Source organism: Myxocyprinus asiaticus, chromosome 49, assembly GCF_019703515.2.
Source record: "Myxocyprinus asiaticus isolate MX2 ecotype Aquarium Trade chromosome 49, UBuf_Myxa_2, whole genome shotgun sequence".
NCBI lineage: Eukaryota > Metazoa > Chordata > Actinopteri > Cypriniformes > Catostomidae > Myxocyprinus > Myxocyprinus asiaticus.
In genome coordinates, this window is record NC_059392.1 from 11,658,006 (window position 1) to 11,678,421 (window position 20,416).

At 38.5% G+C, this 20,416-nt stretch overlaps 1 protein-coding gene, 1 non-coding gene and 1 pseudogene across 3 annotated transcripts; 2 read left to right on the forward strand and 1 right to left on the reverse strand.

The window, feature by feature from the left end:
* Window positions 1-9,530: 9,530 nt before the first annotated feature.
* LOC127438613 (small nucleolar RNA SNORD37) lies at window positions 9,531-9,598 on the forward strand. Its single transcript, XR_007896771.1, has one exon. It is a non-coding gene; the product is annotated as a small nucleolar RNA SNORD37 (small nucleolar RNA).
* Window positions 9,599-10,008: 410 nt separating this feature from the next.
* Window positions 10,009-10,807, forward strand: LOC127438232 (elongation factor 2-like; annotated as a pseudogene).
* Window positions 10,808-12,538: 1,731 nt separating this feature from the next.
* On the reverse strand, window positions 12,539-20,416 carry LOC127438237 (BTB/POZ domain-containing protein 2-like). Of its 2 annotated transcripts, none has more exons than XM_051693662.1 (9): window positions 19,334-20,416; window positions 18,360-18,479; window positions 17,036-17,192; window positions 16,713-16,818; window positions 16,408-16,605; window positions 15,645-15,837; window positions 15,409-15,496; window positions 15,110-15,256; window positions 12,539-13,604 (listed from the first exon to the last, which is right to left on the reverse strand). In XM_051693662.1, exons 1-9 carry the CDS (start codon window positions 19,837-19,839, stop codon window positions 13,443-13,445), a joined length of 1,677 nt encoding a protein of 558 aa, XP_051549622.1. In that variant the 5' UTR covers window positions 19,840-20,416; the 3' UTR covers window positions 12,539-13,442. The 2 variants fall into 2 exon arrangements, with proteins under 2 accessions (XP_051549622.1, XP_051549621.1); XM_051693661.1 differs by having other exon boundaries at window positions 19,244-20,416.

Here is a 20,416-nt window from a genome sequence, read left to right on the forward strand (position 1 = left end):
CTGTTTAAAATGTTTTGACCTGTCACACAGTTTACATCATACAGAAAGATTATACACATAGTAAACATTCTACTTTTGTATAGAATGTTGTGACGAGGAGGAAGGTGGGGCTGGGTCGTAAGTGCGCTTGCCTGGCCCCCAGTCGGGCTAATCAGCCAAGGACAGGGATAAAGACTAGCCAAATGCGGCAGTTCGAGAGAGAGAGAGAGAGAGAGAGAGAGCCACACGAAGCTGCCGCATCCGGCTCGTCTTTATCCCTCTTTAGTCCGATTGGGGGCCGGACGTGCGCACTCACGGCCTGGCCGCACCCTCCTTGCCACAAATGTATATTATACATGGATAATAAAATTAATAGTAAATAGTACTATTCATTAGTATAATTAATTAACTATTAAATAGTACTATTCATTATTTAATAGTATTTATACACAGGATATGATGATGACAATAAAAATAATAAATATAAATGATATTAATCTATAAATAACCATGGTAACACTTTACAATAAAGTTCTATTTCGTTGACATTAGTAAGTGCATTAGGTATTATAAACTAACAATAATTAATGTTAATTAGTCATTAGTTAATCAGTAATTATTTATTGTGCATTGTAAGTTAATGTTAGTTCAAACTGCATTAAATATTTTTAACTTTCAGAACTTTAAATATGAAAAATGATTTGTATATTTAGAAATATTGTTCATTGTTAGTTCATGTTAATTATTGTGTTAACTAATGTTAACATATACAACCTTATTGTAAAGTGTTATCATTATTATTATTATTAAAGTCATGTTATGTTACATAAGTTATGTGTTTTATATTATATGATGTTTTATAGTATTTTGTTATATAAATGTTTATTTTAATAACGTATTAATCTTATAACATTTATTTTAATAAATGCTTTAACTGTATTGTTGATTGTTAGTCCATGTTAACTATTGTGTTAACGAATGTTAACATATACAACCTTATTGTAAGGTGTTACCATTATTATTATTATCATTAATGTTATGTTATGCTACATTATGTTATTTTTTATGCTATTTTATGTTATATAAATGTTTATTTTGTAATTAAATGTATTTATATAATTACATTTATATTAATAAATGCTGTAACTGTATTGTTCATTCTTAGAACATGTTAACTATTGTTTAACTAATGCTAACATATACAACCTTATTGTAAAGTGTTACTATTATTTTTATTAATGTTATGTTATGTTATGTTACGTTACGTTACATTACGTTATGTTTTATGCTGTTTGATGTTATATAATATATACAGGTGCATCTCAATAAATTAGAATGTCGTGGAAAAGTTCATTTATTTCAGTAATTCAACTCAAATTGTGAAACTCGTGTATTAAATAAATTCAATGCACACAGACTGAAGTAGTTTAAGTCTTTGGTTCTTTTAATTGTGATGATTTTGGCTCACATTTAACAAAAACCCACCAATTCACTATCTCAAAAAATTAGAATACATCATAAGACCAATAAAAAAAAAAAACTGTGAATTGTTGGCCTTCTGGAAAGTATGTTCATTTACTGTATATGTACTCAATACTTGGTAGGAGCTCCTTTTGCTTTAATTACTGCCTCAATTCGGCGTGGCATGGAGGTGATCAGTTTGTGGCACTGCTGAGGTGGTATGGAAGCCCAGGTTTCTTTGACAGTGGCCTTCAGCTCATCTGCATTTTTTGGTCTCTTGTTTCTCATTTTCCTCTTGACAATACCCCATAGATTCTCTATGGGGTTCAGGTCTGGTGAGTTTGCTGGCCAGTCAAGCACACCAACACCATGGTCATTTAACCAACTTTTGGTGCTTTTGGCAGTGTGGGCAGGTGCCAAATCCTGCTGGAAAATGAAATCAGCATCTTTAAAAAGCTGGTCAGCAGAAGGAAGCATGAAGTGCTCCAAAATTTCTTGGTAAACGTGTGCAGTGACTTTGGTTTTCAAAAAACACAATGGACCAACACCAGCAGATGACATTGCACCCCAAATCATCACAGACTGTGGAAACTTAACACTGGACTTCAAGCAACTTGGGCTATGAGCTTCTCCACCCTTCCTCCAGACTCTAGGACCTTGGTTTCCAAATGAAATACAAAACTTGCTCTCATCTGAAAAGAGGACTTTGGACCACTGGGCAACAGTCCAGTTCTTCTTCTCCTTAGCCCAGGTAAGACGCCTCTGACGTTGTCTGTGGTTCAGGAGTGGCTTAACAAGAGGAACACGACAACTGTAGCCAAATTCCTTGACACGTCTGTGTGTGGTGGCTCTTGATGCCTTGACCCCAGCCTCAGTCCATTCCTTGTGAAGTTCACCCAAATTCTTGAATCGATTTTGCTTGACAATCCTCATAAGGCTGCGGTTCTCTCGGTTGGTTGTGCATCTTTTTCTGTTAACATGCTTGGATACAGCACTCTGTGAACAGCCAGCTTCTTTGGCAATGTGGCTTGTGGCTTACCCTCCTTGTGAAGGGTGTCAATGATTGTCTTCTGGACAACTGTCAGATCAGCAGTCTTCCCCATGATTGTGTAGCCTAGTGAACCAAACTGAGAGACCATTTTGAAGGCTCAGGAAACCTTTGCAGGTGTTTTGAGTTGATTATCTGATTGGCATGTCACCATATTCTAATTTTTTGAGATAGTGAATTGGTGGGTTTTTGTTAAATGTGAGCCAAAATCATCACAATTAAAAGAACCAAAGACTTAAACTACTTAGTCTGTGTGCATTGAATTTATTTAATACACGAGTTTCACAATTTGAGTTGAATTACTGAAATAAATGAACTTTTCCACGACATTCTAATTTATTGAGATGCACCTGTATTATATACTGTATGTTATATGTTATATAATATATACTGTATGTGTTTAATTTAAATAACATTTATTCATATAAATGCATTTATACTGTATTAATAAATGCTGTAACTGTGTTGTTCATTGTTAGTTCATGTTAACTATTGTCATGTTATGTAATGGTTATGTTATGTTTATGTTATGTTTTCACATCCTGTTCTAAAAATCTCATCAGGTATAGTGTCTTTTTTATAGCAAGTACACCTCCATCCACTCTTATCATAAAACTTTAATCTGAGGTTGAACAAGCTTGTCCATCTTTAAAAGCTTTTGTGATTTATGAGCAATCATCTGTTGTGTGGGCCGTAGCTTTATAAATCATGTGTCAGAGGCTGTTCTGAGAGTTATTAAACAGGGGCTTTGTTGAAATTTGCTTTAGCCGTTTCTTTGCTCACTGTTCGTTAGCATAAACACACTTAAATTAACCATTGGAAACCATCTGGCCTCTAGTCACTCTAAAGGCAGGATGGCATTTCTATGCAGGAAACCTTAAACAGTCATCAATTGCACAGTTGGATTTACATCCACTGTGCTTACCGTCAAAGTTAGGATTTTTTTTTTAGGCAAATAGTTCAAAGCATCAGGTCCTTTTTTTAAAAACACTCATGTACCTCTGCAAAAGAGGCATAATTAGGAGGTGGAATACCTATATAGCGATTGGAGTTTCAATTTGATATTGTGGCACACTGAAAACTGTCTGTTTTCAGTTCGGTTAAAATGGTTGTATTCAGTGAACCCCTTCAGCTTCATCTATCAAATTATTGACAACGAATAATCAATCATCGATTATTCATTAACACCACTAGTGGTAACACAAAACTATTGTGAGGGAATGCAAAACTTGTGAGGGGACACAAAACTCATTGCGAGGAAACGCAAACTATTGCGGGCGGACTAAGCTTTTTGTTAAGGAATGCAAACTATTTCAAAGAAACACAAACTATTGCAAGGGAACATGAACTATTGCGAGGGAACGTAATACTTCTTGTGAGGGAAAGCACAACTATTGCAAGAGTACGCAAAACTACTTGTGAGGGAATGCAAAACTATTGCAATGGAACATAAAACTTTTGTGAAAGTAAGCAAAACTATTGCAAGGAAACCTAAAACTTATTCCGAGGGAACACAAAACTTTTTTGAGGGAACGCAAAACTTTATTGCAAGGGAACGCAAACTATTGTAAGGGAATTTAGCTTTTTGTGAGGAAATGCAAACTATTGAATGTGAATGGAAAACTTGTTGTGAGGGGACGCACACTATTCCAAGAAAGCGCAAAAAGTTTGTGAGGGAACGCAAACTATTGCAAGGGAAAGTAAAACTTATTCTAGGGGAACACAAAACGTATTCAAAGGGAACACAAAACTTTTTGTGAGGAAAGACAAAACATATTGTGAGGGAAAGCAAAACTATTGCGAGGGAACCCAAACTGTTGCGAGGGAACACAAAACTTATAGTTTCAAGGGAATGCAAAACTTTTGTGAGGGAACACAAACTATTGCAAGGGAACGCAAACTATTGTGAGGGAACAAAGATTTTTGTGAGGAAACGCAAACTTTTGAAAGTGAACACAAAACTTGTTGTGAGGAAATGCAAAACTTTTTGTGAGGGAAAGCAAAACTATTGCAAGGGAATGCAAAACTTATTCCGAGGGAAAACAAAACTTTTTGTGAGGGAACGCAAAACTTTTTTTAAGAGTAATGCAAAACTATTGCGAGGGAACGCAAACTATTGCAAGGGAGCGCAAAACTTATTCTGAGGGAACTTTTTGTGAGTGAAGTTAAAACTTATTGTGAGGAAATGCAAAATTTTGTGAGGGAATGTAAAACTATTGCAAGGGAATGCAAAACTTATTTCGATGGAACACAAAACTTTTTGTGAGGGAACGCAAAACTTTTTTTAAGAGTAACACTAAACTATTGCGAGGGAACGCAAACTATTGCAAGGGAGCGCAAAACTTATTCCGATGGAACACAAAACTTTTTGTGAGGGAACGCAAAACTTTTTTTTAAGAGTAACACTAAACTATTGCGAGGGAACGCAAACTATTGCAAGGGAGCGCAAAACTTATTCCGATGGAACACAAAACTTTTTGTGAGGGAACGCAAAATTTTTTTAAGAGTAACACTAAACTATTGCGAGGGAACGCAAACTATTGCAAGGGAGCGCAAAACTTATTCTGAGGGAACTTTTTGTGAGTGAAGACAAAACTGAGGAAACACAAAATTTTGTGAGGGAACGTAAAACTATTGCAAGGGAACGCAAAACTATTGTGAGGGAACGAAGCTTTTTGTGAGTGAAGACAAAACTTATTGAGGGAACAAAGATTTTTGTGAGGAAACGCAAACTTTTGTAAGTGAACACAAAACTTGTTGTGAGGAAATGCAAAACTTTTTGTGAGGGAAAGCAAAACTATTGCAAGGGAATGCAAAACTTATTCCGAGGGAACACAAAACTTTTTGTGAGGGAACGCAAAACTTTTTTTAAGAGTAACGCAAAACTATTGCGAGGGAACGCAAACTATTGCAAGGGAGCGCAAAACTTATTCTGAGGGAATTAAGCTTTTTGTGAGTGAAGACAAAACATATTGTGAGGAAACGCAAAATTTTGTGAGGGAACATAAAACTATTGCAAGGGAACACAAACTATTGTGAGGGAATGAAGCTTTTTGTGAGCGAAGACAAAACTTATTGTGAGGGAACGAAGATTTTTGTGAGGAAACACAAACTGTTATTGTGAGGAAACGCAAAACTTTTTGTGAGGGAACACAAACTATTGTGAGGGAACACAAATCTATTGCGAGTATAATCCCTCAAACAAACCCATGGCTGAACAGAACAAACTGAAAGACAGCAAAACAGAGCCAAAACTGTTAGGAAGCTCTGAAGTGAACAAAATCTGTCATTATAGGCTAGTTGAGTGTGTGCTTCTTGCTGCTCTTGTGCCCTTGGCTTTAAAGCAAATTCATGACCCGATTGAGCCAAGCTGTGCCCAGCAGCTTTGGATAGTTACAGGACTGTCACTGAATGTGAATGTTGCAGTTCAACACAAAACTCATCACAATCGCCACAGGACTGATAGAAAAGTAAACCTCAAATGTGTTTTTTTGTTCTGGGGATTAATATGAACATTTCCCAAAATAAAGGGGATTTCTGGTTCATAGTATACATAGGCCTATAAGGTAGAGGGGTCGGTCCCACGATAATATTACTAGTGCTCTTCAAGGAGTTGGAGGGAATTAAATCTTATGATCCTAATGATTTAAAACCCCACAGCAACTGAGGGGATGTCACTTTAATGCCATCTTTTCTTCAAAATGTCATGCTGCCTCAAACAAAACTGTATGAGATATAAAGATTTAATAAGTGATTGATTATGCTTCATCAACTTGGATGATAACAGAGACGTAATAGGCTTTAGGGAATGTAGTAATTGGACGCCACCTGCTGGCTGCATGGCAATTTAATCCGAAATGACATTATTCATAGTAGCGCCATATTTGATTTTTGATTTAAATGAAAACGAGGCTCACAGTCTCTTTAATGGCATGCACTGTATAAAGCTCCTAGATCACATATCAGTAAGTCTTTCCCTCACAGCCTCGTTGTCATTTCCATCCAAAATTAAAGATGGCACTTATTTGAATAAGGTCTTCAAGAAACATAACAACTCTTAACTTTGTTTTTGTTGGGAAAGCATGCGAGATAACCTTTTTTGAGTTTGATCTTACAAATCATATCCAGGGTTTCCACTTTTTTTGACCATTGAATTTCCATGACCATTCCAGGCGTTTGTGATTACTGGATACAGATGTTTAAAAATAATTTATTCCAACTTTTTGTTAATAAATCATTCAGACCGATTTGTGAAACATTTAGACTAATTCTTTGAAAAGAATCGACTCAAACGATTCACTGACAAATAGGACAAAACTGTCTTTTCCAGTCCTAACACAATTCCCTTATATTTCCGGGTTTTCCAAGACTCTGGGAACCCTGTAAATCTGTATATGTATATGATTTGTTGTCCAATTCGCTTCATTAATGCTCCTCAAAAGGCAATTTTATATACCATCTTCTCAAATTCATATATATATTAGCCCAATAGCAGTCCAGAAACTTTGATTTTGATACTCTCCTCATCATAACATCACGAAAGGACTCGAAAATATCATTAACATTTTGAGTGTGTAAAATACGTGTTTTTGTGTAAATATTGGCATATACCACTAATCAACCCATAACGATCGATCATTAGAAACAAAATCACTTTTTTTTTTAAGTCATACATCTCAGATAATCTTGTCATCACTAACGGTTAGCTGCAGTGACACCTTAAGAATTGTTCACCCAAAAATAAAAATTCTGTCATCATTTACTCGTCCTCTTGCCATCACAGATGTGTATGACTTTCTTTCTTCTGTAAAACACAAATTAAGATTTTTAGAAGAATATTTCAGCTCTGTAGATCCATACAATGCAAGTGAATTGTTTGAAAAAGCTTGTAAAAGGAAGCATAAAAGTAATCCATAAATCTTCAGTGGTTTAATCCATGTAATCTAGTCAGATTTGGGTGAGAACAGGCCAAAATATAACTAAATTTTCACTATAAATCTTGACATCTGCAGTCTCCTTCACAATCATAATTTCAAGCTTGATTACACTTCCTATAGTGCCATTTTGTGCTCTGCGACAAAGTCTTTTTAGCAAGCCAGTCTACTAGGCGGCCATCTTTGGAATGCTCACGGGCAGCTATTTTTCTAAACAAGTGGCAAACAAGTGCAGCTCTTATCTACTTGAACTGGGGAACACTGAAATTTCGAAAACAGTTGGTCAAGATTACGATTAAAGAACATATTTAAAATCACTCGTAAAATCTGACAACACTGGTATCATAAATTGTTTTCTTTGCCCCAGATTATGCTAAAAAAAAAAAAAAAAAAAAACGCAATTTTCCCAATTTGTATAGCTAATGCGCATGCACGTTCTCGAGTTGATTGAGGAGATGTCTTTATGTAAAAGGTGATTGGCTCTTTTACCTGTAAGGCGGGACTTCCTTTTCTACATCTGTTGACTGTTGGCCGCTCCAATTTCTCCCATTCACTTTAATAGAAGTTGCCTGCTAAATAGTCTCTGTCTGCGCATGCGTCAAGCACAAAATCTTGCCATTGCATGACTTTTATGCTGCCTCTATGTGCTTATGGAGCTTCAAAGTTTTAGTCATCATTCACTTATATTGTGAGGACCTACAGAGATGAGATATGCTTCTAGAAATGTTAATTTTTGTCCTGCGGAGGAAAGAAAGTCATACACATCTGGAATGGCATGAGGGTGAGGAAATGATGAGAAAACGTTCATTTTTGGGTGAACTGTTCCTTTAAATGTTTTCTGGTGTAACGTCATCACGTAAAATCACGTATGGGGCGCATGCTCGTTATTTATTCACGAGTGTTCACGTCATCGGTCTTTTCCCTACCTGCAGTTCAGCGTGAGAGGCAGCTGGAAACTGTGCACTGTCGCAATCCAGCGAAATCCATAAACATCTGCCAAAATAGTAAGTAGAATTAAGACCATTTCTACTCTATGCATTAATAACATACTACATTTTGGAATTTGTCGCGATTTCAGCGCTTGGATTAGTTAAATTTGACCAAATGGTGTGGTTGCTGTGCCGGTATGGGATTTTTGTTTTTCCAAATGCTGCTACTTTCAAGTATCAGTATACAAGTGGTGTTTTTAATATAGAAATAGCCCACTATGATAAAGAGTAGGCTAATTGTTGTCATTAATGCTGGTTTGTTCCACGTTTAGTTGATCTCGTGACATTTTAGCTTTGAATGCACACTGATGCACATTTTCCAAATGTAATAACCCCCAATTGTTGTTGAAGAGCAATCTGATTCGAATGTGGAATCTAAGTTGTTCATGACAAATGCATGAGAATTTAAGATTCATTGCTTGATCGTCAATAATATCCAAGTGAAATTGTGAACAGATGTCATTAATTTGTCAAAAGTTTTTTGCCCATTGTGCTCTCTGGCTTTGTTATCCTGATTTCATCAAAGCCTTTTGTCATGCTGTCTTTCACACAGATCTGTTTCAATGGTGTCTGCAAAACACTTTCCAAAACAGAATTTAATTGTACATGGGTTTTCTGGGATAGTGCCTCTTTAATATGGAATTAATATGGCCTCAACTGTTTCTTTTTTTACCTTCTTAGGTGAACTTCACAGTAGACCAGATCTGTTCCATCATGGACAAGCAGTCCAACATCCGTAACATGTCCGTGATCGCACACGTCGACCACGTTGAGTTCGCTTTGACTGACTTGCTGTTATCATTGCCTTGGCCGGGGCTGATGAAACCCGATTCACAGACACAAGAAAGGATGAGCAGGAGCGCTGCATCACCATTAAGTCCACGTAAGTATAATTCTGCATTTTATGGCCCAGCGCCTGTCCCTATCAATAAAATGGGCAATATGGTCAAAGGTGGCTGACCTTATCTCCCTTTATCTCAATGATAAAGTCTGCCACCTCCATTGATGGTAAAAAGCTTCCCAGGACCTTCGTTCAACTGATTCTGGACCCTACCTTCAAAGTGAGCAGATGCATATAATGCTTGACATTTTCATGGTGTAAAATTGCTTCTCCAAGCCATTAATGATGATTTAAAAATTCTTCACTTTGACCTGACTGTCTTGTGATGAAAAGCTTCATTCTGATAAAATGGCTGTTTCAAACTGTACATTTCAGGAATCACCTACCAAATGCACATTGATATTATGTTGAGCTCTAACCTTTGCCCCTTTGCAGGTGTTTGATGCCATCATGAACTTAAAGAAGGAAGAAACGGCCAAACTGATGGATAAGCTTGAAATCAAGCCCCTGCTAAAGGCTGTAATGCGTCATTGACTGCCATCCGGAGAGCCTCCGCTTCAGATGATCACCATCCACCTGCCCGAACCAGTTCCTGTTCCAAAGTACTGCTGTGAGCTGCTGTATGAAGGACCTGGAGATGAAGATGTCATGGGTATGTTTTACCCCAGGATAAAGAAGGCAATATTGACAGTAGGTCTTTGACAAATTTTGAATGAAACATTTTTGTGGTTTTAGGGAGTTTTGTGCGTGGAGAACATGTGTGGTATTCGCTTTGACGTTCATGACGTCCACCGCCATCCATCGTGGTGGTGGCCAAATCATTCCCACAGCACACGGAGTGCTTTTCGCTTGCCAGCTGAGACCAGGCTTTTGGATCCTGTCTACCTGGTGGAGATTCAGGTATGCAAGAAGTACTAAACGAAAGTTTAGTTGTTGCTCAATTGGTATAAGTATAATACTCATTTTACAAACTTCTCTTTCCACAGTGCCCAGAGACAGTTGTTAGTGGCATTTATGGTGTGCTGAACAGGAAGTGTGAGTCCCAGGTTATAGGAATGCCTATGTTGTCAAAGCTTGCTTGTCAATGAGTCATTTGGTAAGTGATGCTAAGGGACAACTCTGGTTTTCCTGTTTTCTTCAACAGGCTCAGTTTTGGTCCTAATCTCTTTCCATCTTTATACAGGTTTCACAGCTGATCTTCGCTCCAACACATCTGGGTGGGCCTTCCCACAGTGAGTGTTTGACCATTGGCACATCCTGCCTGGCGACCCCATGGATGCCAACTTCAAGCCGGCAAATATTGTAGCAGACATGTGTAAACGCAAGGGGCTCAAAGAAGGAATTCCAGCATTGCTTGGACCAGTTGTAGAGCAGCTTGTAGAGTTGCATTCCTCTCTTCCTCATGTAGAGTGCCTGGACAAGAACACTTACTGACATAAAATGTGTTCAGTTACATTTAAAGTGCAATTGAGTGATGATATATATTTGTAGTATTTTATAGGTATATATTGTAAATTAAGTGCAAAATTAGCAAAAATAAAGGGCATCTTGTGGAGCATTTGCTTCTGTTTCAAACATGATAAAAGATTGAGCACAAGCTAGTCCTTGAATAAATTATTTAATCAATTACAGTAATGCCAATTGAGCATGTCCACAATTTTATTTTTTACTCTGTGCTTGTGCATTGTGGGATTATATGTATTAGTTTTGACTAGTTCACCAAAATTACTTATCAATTTAATGATTTAAGTGACAATTTCTGGTGATGCCACCTGGTGGTGTCTTGTGTGAAATTAGTTAAAATTGTAATCCTTTAAAATTTGTATGTTTACAGACCTACAAAGAGACTTAAGAGGTTTTATTCATTACAAGAACAAAGCAAATATATAATTTCCCTGCAGTTTATAAGCTGTTGAGCATGACTTATTATCAAAAAACAATAATAATCATATTACCTAGTGCGTGTGGAGGCTTCATGCTATTCTCCATGGCATTGAGAGAGTGAGAACCACATCATAGCGACCACGAGGAAGTTAACCCAATGTGACTCTACCCACCCTAGCAACCAGGCCAATTGGTTGCTTTGGAAGCCTGACTGGAATCACTCAGCATGCCTTGGATTTGAACTTGTGACTCTAGGTGTGGTAGTCAGTGTTATTTACTCGTTGAGCTACCCAGGCCCCCTCAACAATAATAATCTATCGAGTTTCAGTAACGTCCGTAGGTTTTTATGAATAGAAAAAAGCGTGTCTACATATCTAATGACTAAAGTAAAATGCATGTTCTAAGAACACAGCAGATCTATCATTTTTCCTAGTTTGTCGACTGCACACCAACATAGTTAAAAACAACAGGAGCTGATGCTAAAAATAGCTTCACATATGTAACACAGAAAAGAGCCAATCAAACAATTCCCTCACAAACATAATGTAAAAAGCATAACTTAATGAAGATTCAGGCACTGATATAAACTCCACTTGCAATGTGTTTTTAAAAGGATTGTCCTGTTTTTTTCCTGTAGGGCATTTCACGTAATGCTGCCAGTCAAGAACAATATGCCGATAAATAACTCATTTGTGTGTTCCTCATCTCTATATTATTAATTTAAATCAACATCAAAGGCGATAAAAAACAGGGACAAGTGAGCATTGTTGAAAGCAACTTTGAAGAAACTAACAGCCGCATTGATTAGACTGACTGACGGCCTATTATGTAAGGGTTGTTTTGGCACATGAAACTCACCTGTGATTGGCTGGATGGTTGCTCAATCAGCCCAAAGTAACAAAACCCAAAGAATACTGTATAAATCACCATTTGGATTCAGAATTGGTTTAGCTTGTAAAAGTGTGGGGGACCGAATCACCTTTTTTCTAATGTTCCCCCTGGTTGCTACGCCCTTGAATGTGATTCAAGGTATGATGTTTATCACTTTAAAAGCTTAAGAACTTAACGACTATTATACTGTAATGGTAAGTCTTTGGGTTTCTTTGAGCTAATACAGTTTATTCCATAACGATGGACATATATTTAACTTGAATAAAAATGAGGCTATTAGGAATAGAAGTTCAATATGTTGCTGTTGTGTACCTTGGAGACATTCGTTCAGCAGACAAATCTTTAAAAATGTATTTTTCCAAATGTTTCCAGAGGAGAAAACTGGAAATTGGTTATTAAAGTGCAAACAAGTCTACCCGGACTATGGCCTACTAGCCAAACTTTATAGGCTTACACATTAACAATTATTAGTATTAGCAAGACTCTCTGTGCTGCATAAATTGATCAAAACTACAGGTGAAGACTTTTAATTAAACACAGAAACAAGACAAGGATATATTTACACGCTTACAAGGTAAGCATTGGTACATTCATGAAGCTGTTTCCTGTTCACTTTCCTTATAACTTTGATCAACTTCTCATGAAAAGAATATTCTCAATTGGTAATACAAATGTGTTCAGTATTTCACTGCAGTCAATACCTTAGAGCTTTTATACATAGTGGCATTGTGAATACAAGTGCTATTGTGGTTTAGCTCCATTAAGAAGGGCAACTATGGTAAAGGAACTTATAAACACCTAATGATCACATTGTCCTCAAAGAAATAAAGTTTCACCTTTATCAAGGGGTGCAGGCCACTCATAACATGTACATAACAGTCCATTTTACAATGACTTGACAGTTGGTCATACTTATATGGATGTAGTGTATTTCCCAAGAATTGCTTGGAGAATTTGCTCCTGGGTTGGAAGTGCATCAGTGCGGGTTGAAAGACTGATGATCATTTAACAATCAAGGGTCAAAGGTGGGACCAATCAAACATCAGTTTTCAACATTCAAATAAATGAAAAAATGAAAGAAGGTTGACCTCACCAGAGTACTGAGTTACTGAGCCGTACCTGTAGTAGATCATTGCAATGACTTCGAGTTTCTCTACTTGTTCATTAACTACCAATGACACTGGCTGGTCATAACATCAAGGTTGTACTACAAGGTGCTACTTGGGTAGAAACAAAATCTTTACCCTAAGAACACTTTGAAAGAACTGAATTCTCATGCTCAAATCTTATTACAGGAATGAAAGCCTTTAGAAATGAGAGATCAGTATTTGGTCACCGGTCTACTGGGAGACCAGTTAATTGGCCACAAAATGCATTGCACAAGTCCTTAATTGTGAGATGATTTTGCTTGGTCATTATGTGTAAAAGATGACCTCTGGGATTTGTCCATCCTCTACCGAAGTGCCGTTGTTGTTGCCTGCAGCATAACAGAATGTAAAGCAGGTCTTGGTGCCAGTGGCAGGGGCTTCATGGGTGACTTTGCGCATCCCCTTGGTCCCATAATGAGAGTCTGGTCCCTGCAAAAGCATCAACCCATCATAGGTTCATTTATAATTCATAGAATATGAATGAAAAAAAGAATTCAAACTTGAATCGAAGGGGGAAAAATGAGATAAGTAATGATTGATCATTTATAGGAATGTTCTGAATGAAATACAGGTTAAGCTCTTAACAGCATCTGTGGCATGCTGTTGATAGCCATAAAAAATAATTTTGACATCTCTGAATGTCAAAACAAATACAAATATTGTTTACAGTAATGCCCTTACAATGAAAGTCTGAGTCAAAGCATTGTACTGGGAAAATGTTAAAATGCGTAATTTTGAAAGTATAGCCACAAGACTGATATATGATATTTATTCCCATGACACTAGTGTGAAAAGTAGTAGACTAGACTAGTATGAAATCACTTGCTTAGCTTGTCTGTGTTATGAGAAAAATTCACCTACAGGAATTATGTTGGTTTCGCATAACCAGAAGAGTTCATAAGCCTTAAACAGTAGGTTCCACCAATAAAAAGTTAGTTGGACAACTTTACAGTTCAAATAAAAAAAATGTTGTATGAAATAATACAAGCTCTTTAACAAAAACACTAGTTGCACAATTCTTTCAAACCCTCTGGAATGCCTTGTCCCTCAGACATCCATTGTAAGTACATAAAGCCTGAAACAAACTACACAAGTACATGAACGCAGACCCAAGCTCACAGAAATGTGTCAGAACGCAATTCATAGCACAACGCATGTACGCGTTGCATTCTCAGCGTTGACGCAAGGGTGAACTGTCCACTTCTACGGTAAGTTTTCTCTTTCAAATCAACTATTGTAATGGAAGAGCAACAGTTTAAAGAGAAAATTGCTGAGCAAGTAGGTTTAAGTCAGCATATTTAAACAACTTACCCGAATAATAACACATCTGATTTTTTTTATACCCTTTTCTCCCCAGTTTGGCATGCCCAATTCCCAATGATCTCTTATTCCTTGTGGTGGCGCAGTTACTCGCCTCAATCCAGGTGGAGGAGGACAAATCTCAGTAGTCTCCACTTCTGAGACAGTCAGCCCACGCAACTTATCATGTGACTTGCTGAACGCGTTACCACGGAGACTACTGCAGCATCCACGCACAACTCACCACGTGGCCCACTGAGAAAGAACCACCAGATAGCGACCATGAGGAAGGAAACCCACATGACTCTACCCACCCTAGCAACCAGGCCAACTGATTGCATAGGAAGCCTGGCTGAGGTCACTCAGTACAACCTGGATTCAAACTAGGGACTCCAGGGGTGGTAACATATCTGGTTTTAGGCACAAAATTTTGAAGGTAATTTGAGGCAAGATCACACGTCAAGTATGTTTAACTAGACCGCACGTTGACAATTCATTGGCGTATGTTTCTTGCATTACTGTAACAACAATGTTTGCCAGTTTTTTCAAACTGAGTAACAAGTTAAATTTATTGTCTGTGGTAAAGCTTAGCTTGTGTTGAACCTGGAACACTGCTTTCAAGTTAATCATTTTACCTTGAGGGTGGTGCAGGCAATGTAGTTGACGCTGGGAAGAATTTCCACAGGCTCCTTGAACATGACTCGGAAGGTACTGGCTGTTCCATCACAGCTAAAGCCTGTATCATTCTGACCCAGAACCGTGTTGCTATCTGTATGTATGATCTACAGTATGTATGACAAAATTCATCATTACCACTAAGATACTGTCACATTTTTACGATTGTAGGATCAGCTTTAACCACAAAAAATGAAATCATTATTCGAGCAATGCAAATGCATAATAATGGATGATTTTCAAATTGATTGGTTCTTACCTGAATGTTGACCTGATAGTCAGTTGGACCATGTATTGACCCATAGAGCCCAAATCCCACCACAAATATTCGGCGATTTACAGAAAACCTTTAAGGAATTTCAAAGTAAGTGCATTTCCACAGTTGCTACAAGGTATTTGACCTACATTAAGTACAAAATGTCTAGAATTAACTCTGCATGTTTGTATCAAAGTCTCAGAACTTTTTCAAACAATGGTTTTAAAATACAGGCTCACCGGATGCGATCACTGGTTCCACTGTAGCCCCAGCGGCTCTCCACCTGACTGAAACGTGTGATGCTGCACTCCTTCCCCCGGAGGCAACAGCGAGGCCGGTCAATAAACTCCACATGAGGTTTGGGATTGACGGTAAAATGCAGGAACAAACTGACCACTTCTCGGTCTGCCAGTATACCAGATTGAGCCGGTCCTGTTGTACACATAAAAGCAAGGTTAAGTGGGAGGCCGTTGCCATTTATGCAGCAAGCACAGCGACCACAAGCCTTTTAGTTTAGATTTTAAAAGGTGAAATATAGCAGGTCCATTTTGAAAAAAGCTGGCAGTACAAAAGGTACATTTCCACTCAGCTTTGGGTACTCAGAAACAGTATTGTGTTCATAGGCAATCAAAAGGGATCATCAAACTAACAAACCAAAAAACCCTTACGGTTTTCGGTTTATGCATAAAATAAGGTCTGTGGTTAAACATTACTTGAGATTTTCTGGTTTGTTCTACAATATACTAATTGCACACAGTCATACCTCAAAGGTAAATTATGAAAACGCTGTGGACGTAAGTTGCTAAATACTGTAACCCATTCTGAGAAAAAACTGCCTTAACCAGCCTAATGTATTTTGCTAGCTGGTCTCTTAACCGGACAAGTGTCCAAAACCATTCTAAAACCAGCAAAACAGACCAGCCTAACTAGCTTGGCCAGAGTGGGAGACCAACTACCACCTTAATCTGTTTTTAGCAGGGTTAATTTCTTGTTGAAAATTACCTGCTGCAAACTCCTCAATGGTCATGAGCGGGAAGCGGATAAGGGAAAGAGCTTTGCCCAACACTCTGCGCTTGTTCTCTGGGGTGGGCTGCAACTGTTGCCTTTGAGCCTCAGCTTCTGCCCAACGAACCGCCGCCCCAAAGAGACGCACCTCCCGTACACCCAGCGTATCTCTCTCCAAGACTGCCATGAGGGTGTCTACAGAGGAGGGAACATAAAACGATCATGTTTCAGATTTGTATTTTGTTGTGATATTTAAGCAGTTGATACTTGAGCTCAGTAGGAGAGCTCTCAAAAAGAAGTACCAAGGTCGATATCTGTGAAGCCCTCTGCAGCCAGTGCATCAGCAGTGTTCTTGTCGATATTTTCTAAGCAGAGACTGGCCAGCTGAGGCTCGTCAAAAAGCCGTGCCTGAAAGCAGAAGGAATTGTTTTTTCATAGAATCTATACCAGACTGTGCACCAAAGCATACAACAAACAAAGTTGATAAGCTTGAGGCTGTTTGCAAGGATTTAAAAGTGAGCTTTCAAATTGGGGATTCAGGATTTTTGAAGAATGAACTTGCAACAAAGGTTTTGTTCTATGTTCAATCCTAGCTTAGTGGGTCAAATCTGACTCCTGTGATTACCTGAGTAAGCAACATAAACGCATTGTCAGCACGTAGGTTTTTCTTCAAGAATTCGACGCAGTGGGCCTCAAGCGCAGGTACTGCATACTTTTTAGCTGTGTATAGTGTGGTCATAACGGTCTCTGGTCCAATTTGCACTTCATCCGAGTATAGAAATCTGCATTTACAAGAGGCAAAAAGATAATTACAGACTGAAAGATGGACCAGCTAACAGACAGATAAATAAACTGTCAAACAGATACTAGATAGACCAACAAATATAGACAGACAGATAAGTAGCTAGAAAGGTAGACAGATAGCTAGACCAACAGACACAGACAGACAGAAAGATAGTCAGAAAGTAGACAGACAGTCAGCCAGAAAGACAGCCAGATAGCCAGAAATGTAGACAGAGAGATAGACAAACCAACAGATATAGACAGACATATAAATAGGCAGAGAGATAGATGGACAGACAGATACATAGAAAGACAAACAGACTGATAGACAGATAGGTAGACAAACAGACTGACAGAGATAGAAAGAGACAGACAGACAGACAGTTAGACAGATAAATAGACAGACAGACAGATATATGGACGGACAGATAGATAGACATAAAAGTAGACAGACAGATAGAAAGAGACAGACTGATAGACAGACAGACAGCAAGAAAGGAAGACAGACTGATGGATAGATTGTCTGTCTGTCTACATTTCTGGCTGACAGATAGATAGATAGATAGACAGACAGACAGATAGCTAGACAAACAGATAGACAGACAGAAAGGTAGACAGACAGACAGTCAATTAGCCAGATATATAGAAAGATAGACAGACAGATAGACCAACAGATATAGACAGACATATATTTTATGCTGTATTAATTTATAAATATTTTACAACAGGAACAGTAACTACAAGGTATTTTGGCAGAAACTATACATATGTTAAATTTCTGCAATGGTCTGTTGACTTTTTGCAGTTAAATGGCAGAGGGCACCAGAAGGACATTATGACAACAGGGGTCAACACACTGAAGAGCAGCGTATAAGCGTGCAGCGCTCATTACGCGCACTCCTGATAGCAAACGTACATCACCCAGACATCTAGTCAATGTGTGTTTACATCTGGAAGACTTATTTTTTATGTTGTTTGCTCATCCCTCTCAGATGTCATTAAGACATTCAGCAGATGTCTTTTAGATGTTTATTATTTAGATTGTTTGTAAATCTGATCTTTTTAAGATGTTTAGCAGATGTTAATTAGATTATGATGCTTTCCAGAAGAAAAGATCTAAAACAGACATCTCGGAGATGTATGTGTGCATCTGGGACCATTCTTACTTGAGAAGGGCTAAAAATGCAGCTGGTTCCACATCTGGCAGTTCAATTTCAGTTGACGTTGTGGCCATGCCACCGTTGAACATGGCATCAAACACAGCACTTCCCACAGCGAGAGCAAATCTGCAGAGAGCAACGGAAGTGGACTGTAAATACGGGCATTAGATGATTTAATACGGATTTATATCCTCGCCGAATAAAAATGCCTAATATATACCCTGCTAAATACAGCTAAACCAGCCTAAGCTGGTCTTGGCTGGTCACTCTGGTCTAGCTGGTCTCCCAGCTGAGAATTGTCCAAAACCTCTCTAAAATCTAGACTAGGTGACCAGCTAAGACCAGCCAAAACTGGCTGGTTTTAGCTGTTATTTTCAACAGAAATTTTAATCAACCGGACGAAGAGCATGCAAATTATTTATTGACTGTATGATGCATATTTACCATAGATAAAATACAAAATCCAATATTCTACAGTGTCCCTGCTGAAAAAATAAAATAAAAAACAAAACCAGCCTAAGATAATTTGCTGGTCTTAGCTGGTCACCCAGCCAATCAGGTTGGTCAGCTGGCTGGTTTTAGAGGGTTTTTTTGTGGGCACTTTTTTAGCTGGTCAGACTGGGATACCACCTAGACCAGCTTAGCGACCAGCCTAAACCAGCTAACCAGTTTAGGCTGGTTTTATCTGTTTGTTTGTTTGTTTGTTTTTCAGCAGGGTGACATTGTATCTCATTATGAAACTTAAATATCAATAATAATCCTAAATTTGAGTCTTGCCCAGTCTGTAGTATAAACTATAAACATTAGCTTGGTTTATTGCAACATACAGAAGAATATGACTCCAGTAAAAGAAAAACTAAAGATATAAACATACCGCTATTCATCCCTACCTGTGCGCTGGAATGCGCTGCACTCCCATTCCCTTCCCAACCAAAAAATGGACGTCACTTAGCACTTCGTTGTTAAACAAAAATGCAAACCTTTCTTTCACTGTACTTTTTGTCGCTTGCCAATTGTAGACCGGCTCTCGGTAAACCAAAACCGAAGCCGGGCTGCTGGGAAGCGAGGCGGCGACGGCGGCGGACGATGCGGTAGAGATGGAGGATGAGGAGGATGATGACGTCATGTTTGACGCAGCGCCTGAAGTCGCTCCGCTTGCAGACGCACCGGCACTCTGGCCGACCGACTGCCGGGAAGGGTTCCTCGCGCCCGGCGTACTTCTCAACGCAGACTCGGCGTCTCCGCCGCTCTCCGGGCACGATTGGTGGTTCGAATTCCCCGCGTTCCGGTTCATACCCCCGTTTGCGCCCGCTGCTTCCCCGTTGCTCGCGGGCGCAGAATGAGCGCCGTTGCTCGGTGGTGCATTGCCCAGTGGCCCCGCATTAGACAAGTTTAGACACGAGGATCGGCTGTTGCTCTCACCCGCAGCCATCTTGGATGGTGAACACTGCAGGCTTGGTTGGTATAAACATACACAACAGCGCATAACCAGAAATACTGGCCAAATGACTGCCTTCCCACGAGAGGCTGGTTATGGGCTTGAACATCACCGAGCCCCTGTTATTTACCTTTCCTTTCCTGCCTACAGTTAAGTTCATTATTAATTTTTAAGATGTAACAAATGTATTATCTGCTTTATTGGAGAGGATGCAGGTGTTCCTGAATTTTCCGTCTACGTGTTAAAGTGGAGAATGGAAAGGGGCTAAGAGGAAATTTTCCCACACATAAAAAAAAAAAAAAGTGAGATATGAGATGAGTTACAGAGAATAGTAAAAATTACATTTACTTGGTTTTTATTTGAATAACCTCATTATTTCATTACATATTCATTTTCATTTCACTTTTACTTTTAAAAGTAAATATCTATTATGGGAATAGCTATAACTAGCAATCGGGGTTCCTATAGTCATGGGATACCTGGAAATATTAGGGAATTATAATATTGCAATAAAATTTCCTTGAGATCATTCTTTTATTTCATAACCTCATTATTTTCACTAGGTAACTTCTTTTTGTTTTAAAAGTAAATATATATTATGGGAATGACTACAATTAACAACTGG